Source organism: Alligator sinensis, unplaced genomic scaffold (genome assembly GCF_000455745.1).
Source record: "Alligator sinensis unplaced genomic scaffold, ASM45574v1 scaffold950_1, whole genome shotgun sequence".
Lineage (NCBI taxonomy): Eukaryota > Metazoa > Chordata > Crocodylia > Alligatoridae > Alligator > Alligator sinensis.
The window spans coordinates 158,762-172,070 of record NW_005842331.1 but is presented as its reverse complement, the minus strand read 5'-3'; the positions used below and the strand labels follow the sequence as shown (position 1 = coordinate 172,070).

At 47.0% G+C, this 13,309-nt stretch overlaps 1 protein-coding gene across 1 annotated transcript in view; it reads right to left on the bottom strand.

The window, feature by feature from the left end:
• PNPLA2 (patatin like phospholipase domain containing 2) overlaps positions 1–13,309 on the bottom strand; it is a 57,440-nt gene that overhangs the window by 10,052 nt on the left and 34,079 nt on the right. The window contains exons 4-8 of the mRNA XM_006028604.3: positions 6,870–7,079; positions 5,906–5,966; positions 3,464–3,637; positions 2,788–2,920; positions 1,698–1,820 (exon numbers count right to left, since the gene is read on the bottom strand). Of these exons, the coding sequence (XP_006028666.1) occupies positions 1,698–1,820; positions 2,788–2,920; positions 3,464–3,637; positions 5,906–5,966; positions 6,870–7,079 (701 nt within the window). The remainder of the gene's footprint in view (positions 1–1,697; positions 1,821–2,787; positions 2,921–3,463; positions 3,638–5,905; positions 5,967–6,869; positions 7,080–13,309) is intronic.

The window sequence follows — 13,309 nt, the reverse complement described above, 5'->3', positions numbered from 1 at the left end:
AAGGTTTGGGGGATGTCGCAGAAAGGTCGGGTGGGGACAGAAGCATTGATTGAGAGAACGTGAAAAAAGAGATGAGGGAGATGATGATGGAAGGGGGAAAATAGTCAAGGTTCTAAAGGAACCTGTACATTCAAAGAAGAGGAAAAGGAACAATTTGGGAAAAAAGGAGACAGTAAAAGAAATAAAGAAAGGCCGCTAATGACGGTATGGAAAATTGGTGTTTTCAGAGCTACGATTTAACCCAAATATAATAAGCCACAATTATAAAAACCCTCCGTATAGGGGGCATTAATGTGATACCTCATTCTCAGTTACCTTAGAAAATCGAATTAGAAAAGACTGCATAAAATCAAGGATAACAGTTTACTGCGTTTAAGTTAATTCAAGTGTTGGCGTCTTTGATTATGAAATGGTCCGTACGTAAACATGATGCGACTTGCTGTGCCATGGGCAAGGGGGCATGTCACAACCCAATTATAATAGTGCCCATGTCACAAGCAAGTAAAACCAGTTAAAGCATTTTCATTCTACACTAGGTTAACTAAGGGTTAACTAACAAGATGATAGTAACAGTTTTTTTTTGTTGCGCATGTCAAAAAGAGATTTATAACTGCGACACTAACTAGAAATGAAACTTAGCCTTCTGTGCTTTACATAAATTATTATAACTGGTCAGAGAAAACAGGGAGTAGCCCTAAAATAACACCCTAGCGAAGACCGCTAGATAATTGGCGATTCTAATTAAATTTATGACGTGAAGAAAAGCAATTGGCTAGTACACAAACAAAACCCCGCTGCATTTCCGTGAAGTAGGGGAGAGCGACTCCGTATACACCTGGAGACCTCTGACATAGGTATCAGAGTAAACTGGCAACTTGATCACTTGCCAGTGCCCCCCCCGCGTCTCGACCCAATCTCAGACGTAAATCAACGACCTGCCGGCCCGACCATTTCTATCCGACCACTTATGCAGACCGACCTACGAACTCTAAGCTATAACTAACCAAATATCTCTGACCTCCGTCTTCCACCACCTTGACGGCGTGAGTAAATAATCTTGCTTTACAACCGATAAGCGTCCACCTAATTAATTCCACTCCAAGCGTCACAAGTACCCGCCTGACGGCTTCTAAGGTCCCGACCCCCTCGCTGCAGTGCACGGCAGCGACATAGATGAGATCGAGAACCACTGCAATAGGTCATATACACTTTATTTCATCCTCAGAGCGCATTCTGCTGCCTGAGGGGCATCAGTACTAATGGCACAGGCTACAGCCAAAGCACAGTGCAAACAAGCAATGCTGAAAGCTCTCTCTGCATACTTCAGTACTGAGTAATCACACTCCACATATCCTACTCTTGCCTTTTGCTACTGCAGTCAGAGGGCGTTTGTACATGCCACGTTTTTTGCCCTTTCTTGCACTGCAACAGTGTGACTATTTGCTAAGCAGAAACTGCCACTGATCTTTGGAGGAATCCTTGAACCTCTGACAAATGCCAGGCAGACAGGCACCAGCCTTGTCTATGAAATCATGCCCATTGCTATGGTACCTCTTCACAACAATGTCCTCCTGGAATCCCTGCAAGGACTACAAGAACGTGCAATGAAGGATCCCCTTTCTTCTGCCTGCATTCCACCCCTCTCCAGGCAAAGGAAGACCACTGCAAAAGGAGGGCTAAGATGAAAACAGTCATACCTGGCTGAGAGATGGTTGCCTAGCTTCTTCTTGGCTTCCTTCATGAGATAGTTGCAGACTTTACTCATCTGTTCCTTCATCCACCTAATGTCCTCAGGGACATCTGGCAGCCATTCCAGGAGCCTGAGGAGAGGAGGGGAAGAAACAGGACTATTAGGTGAAGGGCTGCAGATGGCTCTCCATAGGTATGACAGCAGAAAAAAAGCCATCTTGCAGACTATCTAACCCAAGCCCCTGGGACCAAAGCAGAATTGTTCCTTATCACAAACCTTGTCAAGGCTTCATCCAAGCCAGTTTGAAACAGCTAGAATAATGGTGCTTCCACCACTTCCTGATAGGGCAGACCCTTTGTTCTGAAAAGCATGGCAGAGGTACTCATTGATTTTCCTCTGTGTTGCCATCTCATGCAGTTCATGCAACTCAAGGAGGAAGTAACTGTACTACAGGAGAGCCATTTGATCTTTAAATGTCATATTTATACTCTCACCACACGCATTTTTAAAGAACTTACAAGCTTGGGGGGGGAGGAAAGAGGGGGGAAGAAGAGGAGCAGCAAGGGAGGAGGAAGTGTTTTTGTTAGGCACCAATAGCAACAAGACCCAAAGACCCATGGACGTGTTAGCTGCCAGAAAACTGCTTGGGTGGCAAAATAAGATCATCCCCCTTCCCCTTCCCCACTCCAATCCAAAACACCACAGTAAATTTTCAAGGATTAACGAGAGTGCTCTTCCCCCCCCCAGGAGAGACAGGACTATGCTACTTCCACCCAGGCATCCTTCATTCCTCTATCCTAGGTTTCTACCTTGCACCTGCCCACTTCCACGTGTAAAGGCTTCATTAGCTACTCAAGGGGAAGTGTACTGCAGTCTCACCAGGACGCATTCTAGAAGCCAGTTATGTTCAAACAACTGAGTCCAACTGGCTGTGGCTGAAGCCCAGACACAATTGACTCACAAGAACTGGTCCCTCCTGACCTGACCAGCTCTTGTGTAGCAAGCAAGGCTGAAACAAATCTAGTTTTTGCCCTCCAGCCAACCATGCTGAATGCTAAACAGTGGTAGGTAGCAATGAAAACAAGCCTGAGGCCTACCTGACTGTGAAGGAGATGGCAGACTCTAAAGGCAGCATGTATGGGATCATCATGGCAGAGACCAGACGCACAGGCAGCAGCTTGGAAACCCCAGTAAACCGGCCCCCTTGCTCAGCACAAACCTCCATAAGGGCTGCAGATGGAGAAGAACATGGGTAGCCATTTACTTGACAGCCTAAACTAGATTTTTCTGGCACAGCCACCCTCTCTCCAGTACCACAAAAACTATAAAACACTGACCCACCTGCCTGGAAATCTCACACAGTGCATCAGCACTTTCTGAACAAAGGGACAAAGAGCACAAGCATCTAGCTTCGCCTGGCTCATGGGGAAACAACCAGATAAAATTCATCCTCTCCCATTTATGTGGAAAAGAGGCAAAGGAGTTTTCTGACCAGTTTACTGGACCTCCTCAAACAATTAACCCATCAGGTTGCACTATGCATCTCCCTCAGTCTCAAGAGGATGAGCGTCTGTCAACCTACTACTACAGAACCTGGCTCTTGGGGTCAGGAAGTAGAAAAACTTGGCTTTCGAGGTCTCTGATGGCCATCACACAAATGACACTCCCCCCCATCCCAAGAGTCTGATGAGATGTGCTGATCAGTTTAGAAAGGAAATAGACTTTCAAATAGGACAGGCAGAAGCATCCAACTGTTCTCTTCCCAGACTGTACCTTGGTTCACTCTGGGTGGCAAGTGGTCAAAGATATCATCTTCAACAACAGCTAGGGCAGAGTTCTCTTCCATCTGGTCCTCAGCGCTGATTTCCTCCTCTTCTGCATCCTCCCCCTCTGCAGAGTTTTTGATGGCAAGTAGTGGACCTGTAGGCTTTGGGTGATTAAAAAGACCTGGAGACAGAAGGTATACAGTGAGATTGTAGTGACTCAAAGTACAGGTTTCCCTTGCTTTATGCGAGTTCTGCATGGGCGAATTTACTCTTATGCAATGATCCTTTTTATACCAAAAATTCATTATATGCAAGGTAAACTCACTCTTATATGATCGGTGTGGCAGAAGCCTGCAGTCAGCTGCCCTGTGCAGGGCATTGTGGGAGTAATGTACACCAAAATACAGCCCCGTGTGGATCTGTACTCCTCACTAGTTGTCTGCAACATGTGTTTCTGTAGTTGCCATCCCCATTATGGTAACATTCACCACCACCCTGTGCCTGTGTGTACTGTCTGCTGTTGGCGAGTACCAACATTGTCTTGTAAAAGTGGTAGAAATGGGTCTGGGAGTCAGGACAGCTGAGGTCTTGGAACGTATCCCTATTTGTTACATTGTAAAGTGAGTTCCCTTTTTGTGAATTCGAGTTATGTGCCGTTTTCCAGGAATACATGTACAGCATAAAGTGAGGGACACCTGTAATCATTTCACTTGATGGCAGCTTAGATAAAAGGTGGCACTCTGTCTCATCTCATCCCTCAAGGGAAGGAACTTCATAGCCGATAGAATCCCTACCGCCAGCAACTGATGGAGCTATTTGGGCTGCCTCCCTCCACGATACTATTATGCATCACATTAGATTTCTGGTGCGCTTGCTCAAGGCTAGAGAGCCTTCCCCCAACCAGAAAAGCAGATCTCTTAGCATGTTCCATAAGTACTGCAAGCTAGTCCTTTCAGAACTGCTTTGCTGTCCTTCGTTCTAATGGCCAACTAAGTCCCAATGCATGCAGGTATGTTAGATCTATGCACGCTGAAGGCCCTCACATGTATGCTGGGCTGGATCTGTACTAGGAAATACGAGTCTATGCCCATTTGAAATATTGGTAAGGCTCTGCATTTTAAGATCATTAGCAACCATGTCGCTATACTGCTCCAGTACGGACCCCTAACACCTATGCTTTGCACTGACAAAAAGCTGGGCTTTCCCCAGCATAGCTTCATCCAACAACACAGAGCCAAGAAACTACATCTGCTTCCTTGATGCACATGGGGCGCAAGCACACCCAACAAAACGAGTGAGTAAACTTGATTTGCAAAGGGCCTGTCACAAGGTGGCACCACAGACAGACACACGCCGTCTCCAATTGCATCTGCGTTAATGAAGGAAGCTGGCTGTAAAGTTCGAGCGGAAGCTTTTACAGCATGGCTGTAGAGGACAGGAGCACTCTGGTCCCAGAAATGCTGAACTACACCTGGGATGTTACTTTCACCACCTAAAATATTTAAGGCAAATATTCACAGGCAGAGTCCTCCTGACTCCACCAGGAATCATTTTGGACCTCCTGTACCCCCACCCCTACCCCCACCCACCTGGCAAGGTTCTTTGGGTAAATGTGATATCTTATTAGACCAGCGAAATACCGTATTTTATAGCATATGTGTTGACATCATGTATAACCTGACCCATTTTCTGACGCAAAAGGTTAAGATTAGCACAGGCAAGGTGTATTAGTTGGGGCTGGGCTCAGGTGATGCAGCCCCATCCCCTGCAAGCAGCACTGCCTGGGCCATGCCAGCCCAGCACCAAGCCTGCTGCTGTGAGTGGCACTGCTGAGTACAGGTCAACACGGGGAGCTGGGCTCAGCTGGTGTGGCCCTATCCCCTGTGAGCAGCACTGCCTGGGCCGCACCAGTGCTGCTCGCAAGGGATGGGACTGTTCTAGCCAAGCACTGAGCCCGTCCCCATCCCCTGCGAGTGGTGCCAGTCTTGGCACTTGGCTGGGGACGTGCCACATGCAGGGGACTAGGCCAGGCTTGATGCGTGTAGCCCCTTCCCCTGTGAGCGGCGCTGGTGTGGCCCAAGCAGCGCTGCTCGCAGGGGATGGGACATGGTGTATAAAAAGTTGAGTTACATTTTTAAGCCCCAAAAATTGGGCTTCAAAACTCAACTTATACATTGTGAAATATGGAAGTTCTTTGCAAGCTTTTGGGCACAAACACCCTCCACCAGGCAAAGAATTTTTTCCAACTATTTAATTGGTTTAATAAAGGATATCACATCTACCCAATGAACGTTGCCTGCCTATGTCCTTAGACCAACACGGCTACAACCAGAAACCCCCCTCACACCACCAGGAATTTATACAGATCAGGTTCAGCCTGCAGCATAGCAGGGGTTAAACAGTTCAGGCACCGTCTCTTTTGTGCAAATACTGATACTCTGCTCCTTACCGTTCTTCTTCAGGAAGTGCAGTGCGTCCCGGTAGCCCTGTTTGCACATCTCTCGCAGCACCTGCACAGACAGATAGGGCAGGTCATTTCGGGCAGGGAGGGGATGAACTAGTGCGACTTGGAGACAGCTCTGTTGACTGCAGCACTACACAACTCTCAACCTAGTGCCAGGAGGTCTGCAGGCAATGCAGAAATCCTCCTCTCCCCTTCCCTTAGCCTGCTGCCTAGGTGGGGCAGGGCTCAGGAGGTCTGCTCACCTCCCTCCCACCACTTATCCTCACTATCTTGTTCCCAAGCTCAGTCCTGGACCAGAAAAGGAAGGGAATGGAGATGCAACACTGCTGTGGGCAAGGGGATCTCTCAGCCTCCTGTGCAACAAAAGCTGCTTCGATCATCAGCAGGCCAAAAATGGAAGCCTTCCCTAGCAGGTGCCAGGATGGCCCACAGTGTAGCTGCCTTTATAAAGTCCTCCAGGAAATAGGAGGGGGTATGGGCCAAGTTAAGCAGGACACTCACTTGTTTGTTATGCACAAAAATACCAGGGCCAATCAGCAGCTCTATTTGTTCCAAAAGGGAAATGCATGCAGCCATTTATAGCGTACCATCCGTTTCGCTGGCTAGCACTGGGGGCACCATCAACAGCCTATGGTTGCTGGTGCCAGCTGGGCCTTTAACAAAAGACCTGAAGAGCAGACTGCTCTGGGTGTTCCTACATCCTTATTCTAAAAGCTTCTTGGGTGCTGCCTCTTAGATGCACATGAAAGTACTTTCCTTAAGACTCCACCAGGACCTAATTTCAGGATCTTCCAAAGGAACAAAACCTACATAATGTGTTTTAGATGCTTCTGGGATGAACTTGGGCTCCTCCAACTGAGGGGGGGGGGGGGGGATGCAAAATCTGGGGTGGGGGAATAAGACCCAGAGCTCCCTCTGCACAAGCAGCCCATGGCAGCTTGAGACTCACCACAGGCTCTGGGGGGAACAAGGCATTTGAGAGGCGGTAGAGGTTGCGAAGGTTGAACTGGATGCTGGTGTTGGCGACTCTTAGCTCATGGATGTTTGTGGAGCTGTCCCTGGGGCAGATGTCACTCTCACCCGAGAATGGAGACACGGTGATCGTGTTCTTCAGCTCATATTGTGGCACGTTATCCGAAATCCCTCCATCAACATACCTCTGGAGGGAATAAAAATCACATGAATGAATGAAGAGGAGTTTTCCTTACCCTTGAGTCAGGAATGCTGATTGAGAGGGGAAAACTTACACGGATCTGTGCCTGTGCTCACATGGTGGGACAGGGCTTCAAAGAAGTCCTTGCTAGCGCTGGCTGAACTAAGAGCAACAAGTTCACATCTAATGAAAGGTCATTATGGACACCATAAATCAGCTTTCTGCAAGAATGTTTCTCCTCTAAAGTGTTTGTGGGCTACAGAAGAAAAAAAAAAGTGCACCTCCTTTCCCTAACAAAAGGAATATAGATTCACAAAGACTTGTACCAGCAACCTTAAGCCCCCTTTATGGATTTGGGAGCCCTCCAATCAAGAAGCAGAAAACCAATAGGGTGACACATCCATGACCAATCACAGCTAGCCCACATCAGGTTTGCAAGGAAGTCTCTACTTTGACGCATTCTTCTAAACCACTGCCCTAATCCTGTTTGAGCTGAGAGTTAGCAACACCAAAATCTGCTGGAAGATAGTTTGCCAAAAATAAAATAAGGGTAGATGATTTGTTGCTAGTTTATTTGCCCAGCTGGAAGCCACATGCATGCCCCTTAAAACATGTATAAAATTGAACATGTTGGCTGGCTATGCTTGGTTCATTCCCATGCCAAAACTAAGAGGGGCTCTGGCTCCGCATACAGGTTTACTGCAAATATGCACCTGTTTGTTGTTATTCTTCATGGAAAGACTATGCTTCTGGCATGCTCATTTTGGATGACAACTGAATTCAAAGCATCCTTTGAATTATTATTACTATGCCAAGGCTCAATAAGATGACCGCTCCCCTCTCAGTGCCATCCTGGGCACAGAAAGCAGCATCCACAGGATAAAGGGATATGCTGATGGGGGTATTAAGACAGAAGAGACCCCTGAAGGGCAATGAGACAGCATCTGGTAGCCTCATACCAGGTACACCACTGAGCTGCAGTGATCTGCATGGCCAGTCCCATTGGGAGACATTTGAGGGCAAAGCCATTAGCAGCCTACAGAAATGGGCACCTTCACTATCTTCGGCGGTCCTGTAGGAACCAGAGGGGAAGCAAATAAGCCCCGTCTCCCAGCATCCACGGTGCCTGATGGAAGACAGTGCAAGGATGAACAGCAGCTGGCTGGAGCTCCATCCAAGCAGGGGAGAGGAGATGCTGGTAGGCAGGAAACACACACACACACACACACACACACACACACACACACACACACACACACACACACACACCTCTAAAGAGCAGATCATGGCAGAGGGACTGCAAAGCTTGGAGAAGATAACAAACAAGGAGCTGGCAGATGCTCTGGAAAGCCAGCTATGCCCTATACTGGGACACTCATTCTGTCCTTGAATTCTGGCTCCTGTTGCAGCCAGGCTTATGATGAGGGTGGGTCTTTTGCTATGCAATGCCTGGGAATGAGCTGGATGTTGCGAGCAGCGGATATTTATCATTCTGTTCTCTCCGTCTGGGAGGGAGACAGGCTACACTCATCTCCAACTGGCTCCCATCAGGCCCCCGATGCCCCTATTATTAAAACATCCTTATGTAACAGGCTTGGGGGGGGGGGGGGAAACCCCCCCCACCCACAGCCTTTCACCTACTTCTCCTGGATAATAAACACCACTTGCTGACCTTCCCCAATGGGCTCCCGAGCCTAGGGGAATGGGTTCAGCTGCATGGCTCCTACACCCCTCTGGAGAGGACAATCCCTGACAGGACCACGCTGGGCCACAGACCACTTTCCCCAAGGCAGCCCAAGCAGAGGCGCAGAGTATGTGGGGGTATGAGGGCCCTGGCCCCCCTTAGGAAGAGGGTTGTCACCTGAAATGCATAAGACTTTCCACATGTCCATCATCTTAGCGGCCCCCCCCAGCAAAAATTGAGGCTGAACCGGGCACCGGTACCTACGAGCCCAAGGGATGTTTCATAGGTATGTGGTTAAGTGTGGCTGGACAGGACTGGGGAAGCAGGCAATTTGGATTCAGGTGGCACTAAGACTTCAAGGACAAATAGGAAAACATTTTTAAACTGCTTTTTATATATTCATACACACAATACCCAACTAGATGGCTCTTCCCGCATCAAGTCACTGGTACATGCCAAGGTAACGTTCACCAAGAGAACACTGGCACCAACACATGTCCCCGGCAAGTGAAACAGTGACTGATCACTAACTCCTGACCACTCAGGTTTTGAGGGAGATAAAAAGGGGAGGGGGGAAAAAAAGGAACAGAAAACTCAAGGGGAATACAACCAGTGTGACAGCAGTAAGTGGCCTCTGCACAGGGTCTGGTCCAAAAATCTAATGATCCTCTGGCATTGACTAATTCCCAATAACTACCCAAAGTCTCTCTCCCATATTCTATTTAAAATGATCCCCATCTTCCCTGAAGGGAGGACAGCTGTAGCTACTATGGGGCATTATCCCCTTCAAAACAAGACAATCACTTTGTACAGCAAAACAGAGAGACCTAACACACGTGAGCCTTCCTGGAAAGATGCATGAGAAGGGAAGAAGAATGTGTGTAAAAGGAAAACAGCAAGTGGAGCTAGACATGCCTGCTTCCTTATGCAAGCAGTTGAATGCTGAACTACTAGTTGGTGCCATAGTCTCAAGTTCAAGGTCAGTGGTTTTGCTGTTATGCTGCAGTAGCTTCTGATTGCCTGCAAGTGGCAATATGAATGAACAGATACAGAAGAAATGGCTCTTTGCTGCTGTGGTGGTGGCAGGTAGTGCAGGGGGCCTTCATTACAGGGGTTACTAAGGGCATCCATAACCCTTATAATTTTTTTCCACATTTGTCTACCAGGTGTGCCTAGTCAAGGTTCACCTGCAGAGACAGGCAGTCACCTCTGCTGTGGTGCCCTGCCTCTAGCCAACACTACTGCAGCAAACCGTGGTACCCCAAGACTTACCCTGCACAGCCCTTTTTAAACCTTGATCACACCCAATGCATCTGGGCAGCACCTCTGGGAAAGTTCATGGAAAGTGTTTGAAGTGTTTCAGTGTTCAAACATGGAAAGAGGGGACCAACAGAGTGTCCTAGAAGGTACTACATCAGAACTGGTGTTTAAGTGCATTTATTAATGGCTCAGAAGAGTGGGAGAGGGGCAAGGTTGGGGGGTAGGGGATTGAAAAAGGTGAAGAGTTTATTGGGTGAGTTAAATACACAGAGGGAAAAAAAAATTGAAGGACATTAGAGAAAAATCTAACCAGGCAGCGAACGGCCAGTACAGGCAGTCTTATGCTTATGTTTCAAGTTACAATGTTTCACACTTATGTTTGTCAACTGACACTGTTTCAACTTTATGATGTCAGTTTTGACTTTACAACACTTGATGTGACGCCAAGCCACACCAGCGAACAAGTTCGCTGTGTCGCTCATCTCCCTGGAGAACATCTGTCCAAACTTCCTTGGACACTTTCTTTAAGAAAGCAGATGAGGATCCAGTAAAACCTACAGCCAAGACGCCCGAGAAGACTCCAGCCAACAGCCCTTCAAAGAGTCCAGCAAAGTCACCTCAAAGAAGTCCTCAGAATCAATAGGATTGCTATTTACATTAGAGATACATTAATGTAGCTATATTACTCATCTGTAATTGACTGAGTACAAAATTCTGGGTTATTTTTGGTGAAAATAGGGTATCAGGCCTTGGTTCAGGAATCAATCCCCCATTTATAACTTTTTCCCATAGGAAACAATTTGGTTCCGAGTTGCACCATTTTGACTTAAGATGCAGTTTTCAGAATCCAATTGTGTCACAAGCCCAAGGCCTGCCTGTATAATGCTCTCAGGTCTCAGGATACAGTCAGGGCAGATGTTGCTTAGACAAGCTTGGAGGGGGAGGGGGCAGGGTGTAAAGAGTCTGCCCAGAGTCTGCCTGCTTCTGGGGTTATTTTAGCCTTGTATTCCCATTCTTTCGTATATGCTTTCCACAGCATGTGGTTTCTCACACAAGCTGGACGCTAGTGACCTGTTGGTAAGGACATGCTGGTTGTTCAGTTTTTGTGCTGCAGTTAGGAGTTCACAGCCAGAGGATGATGGGCTGGCTTGTCCTCTCTTGTTTTATTCTGTAGTATGTGATTAATAATCTTTGAAACGCCAGGGCTAGCCAGGGAACAAGAATGGGTTAAAAATTCACTCCCTCTTCACCTCATGGTCTATGCAAAGCAGGAGAGCAAAGGGATTCATTTGATGCATGCCTTTGGGTCTTGTCAAGAAGATACAGCCACATGGCAAAGGCTTCATTTCAGTCTCATAATAGGAGACTCTGAGCTGCAGTGGCTGTTTTTACATATATAGCCATTTTAGAGAGGAGAGCATTTGGGTTTAGGTTCCCAAGAAATGTCTCCCATATGACTCTGCTCAGGTTGCTGGGACCAAAAGGATTGCATGCTTAAGTCAAGCTTTTCTTCATGGTGTATCTCCCCTCTCCAGTTGTTCTGTTCGCTGCACAGAACACGGACATGTAGTCCAGTACCTAGATTACACACTAGTCAGTGAATTCCCAAAGGGCAATGGTATTTTCCAGGACAAAGGGGGACATTCACTCTCATCATATTTTCTTGCATATTGCCACACAAGAGACCTTGCCCCATGAGCAGTTTCCCGGTCAGTGGAAAGCTGCTTTGCTGGTGCAACAATCCAAAAATGGGAAGGAAAAAAAAAAAAAAGTTAAAGCATTTCATGTGGTTTTGGACTGTATGAGTTTGGCTCAGCTGTGCCAACCCAGCCTGGCAGTCAGGGAGTTCTCACACAACAACAGCAAAGTGAGAGAGCGATGTCCATATCCCACATTCATGGTCCCACTGGACTGCCCCAGCCAGGGCCTATTTTGCAAGTTCTGGCACATCATTTTCTTGAAGGGTCAGTGACTGCACATTTCCCCACCACCACCTCACTAGACCTCCCATGCTCTCCTTACATGCTTGCATAGCAAAACGAAGTGCAAGATCTAGCTTTGCCATCGCTCAAAAAGAGCTAGGTTGGCCTTGTGGCACTGGGCACTAGTCTGGGACTCAGAAGAACTAGCTCCACCACAGACTTCTAGTGTGACCTTGGTTTTGCTACTTGGCCTCACCTCTGCCTTAGTTCCCCTGCTGCAAGGGAAGCAAGATATCCTTCCTGTAGTCCCTTGTCCATTTAGACCCATTCTTGAAGTAAGGGACTGTCCTTTATGAGGTGTACATAGCACCCTGGCACCTCCCAAGCTCAAGCAAGTCCTCTAGGCCAGTGGCTTTCAATCCTTTTGCATTTGTGGGCCCCTAAAAAATTTTGAATGGATGTGCAGACCCCTTTTGTCATATTGCAGTAACTATTTTTCTTTTTATATAATGAAATATTTAACCATTAAGATAAAGTTAATGTTGTTATGATTTACTTTGTATAATAATTTTGATCAGTCATTATTAGTGTTCTGGAATTAACCATCTATTTTAAAGTTTCCTATTGCTTAGCATAAATGTACTTGACCTATTAGTCTCATGATTTTAGAACTTAAATTTAGCATAAGGAAAATGCTTCTGCAAGGTTTGTGGTATGTCTGGTGTATGTGGAAAAATGCAACAAGAGTGAATGATGCATATATGTGACAACGTGAAGTCCTCTTGCAGCAGGTGAAAATAGCCTTTTGTGGTTTAAACGGTTAAAGGTTGCAGCGACGTCAAGTCAGCAGTTGAGGATAACCGAATACTAGATCACACTTCACCCTGATAGCTGAAGACTGCAAGGAACAACTCCCCTGAAGATTGCGGACCACAAAGCCAGAAGATCATGTCCTACCACTCCCAGCCTGCCAACAGGACAAGGAGGATGACCTTTGTGTCCGACTCAGTGGAATCCACAGGCTTGTATGGACAGCCATCACTATAAAGAATGAACACAAAAGACAAGGCTTTGGGTCTTTTTCCACCTGCAAGGAGTTTTGGGCATGTCCAACAAGACCTGACTCCATCACTCATGGTCAGTCTGGCCAGCTACCAGACTGACCTGAGCAACCTTAGAACTTGGTAACACCTTAATCTTTGCAGGACTGTCTAACTATCTGTGCGTGTGCGCTTGTTTCTTTGTATGAATGAATGAGTAGGCATGGGAATGAGCGAGCCAAATAAAAAGAATAAAGAACAATAAGGTTATGTTCCAATAAATGCAGTGTTGTGCCTTATCCCCCAATAAGATTCCTGCCGGTTTTTAAA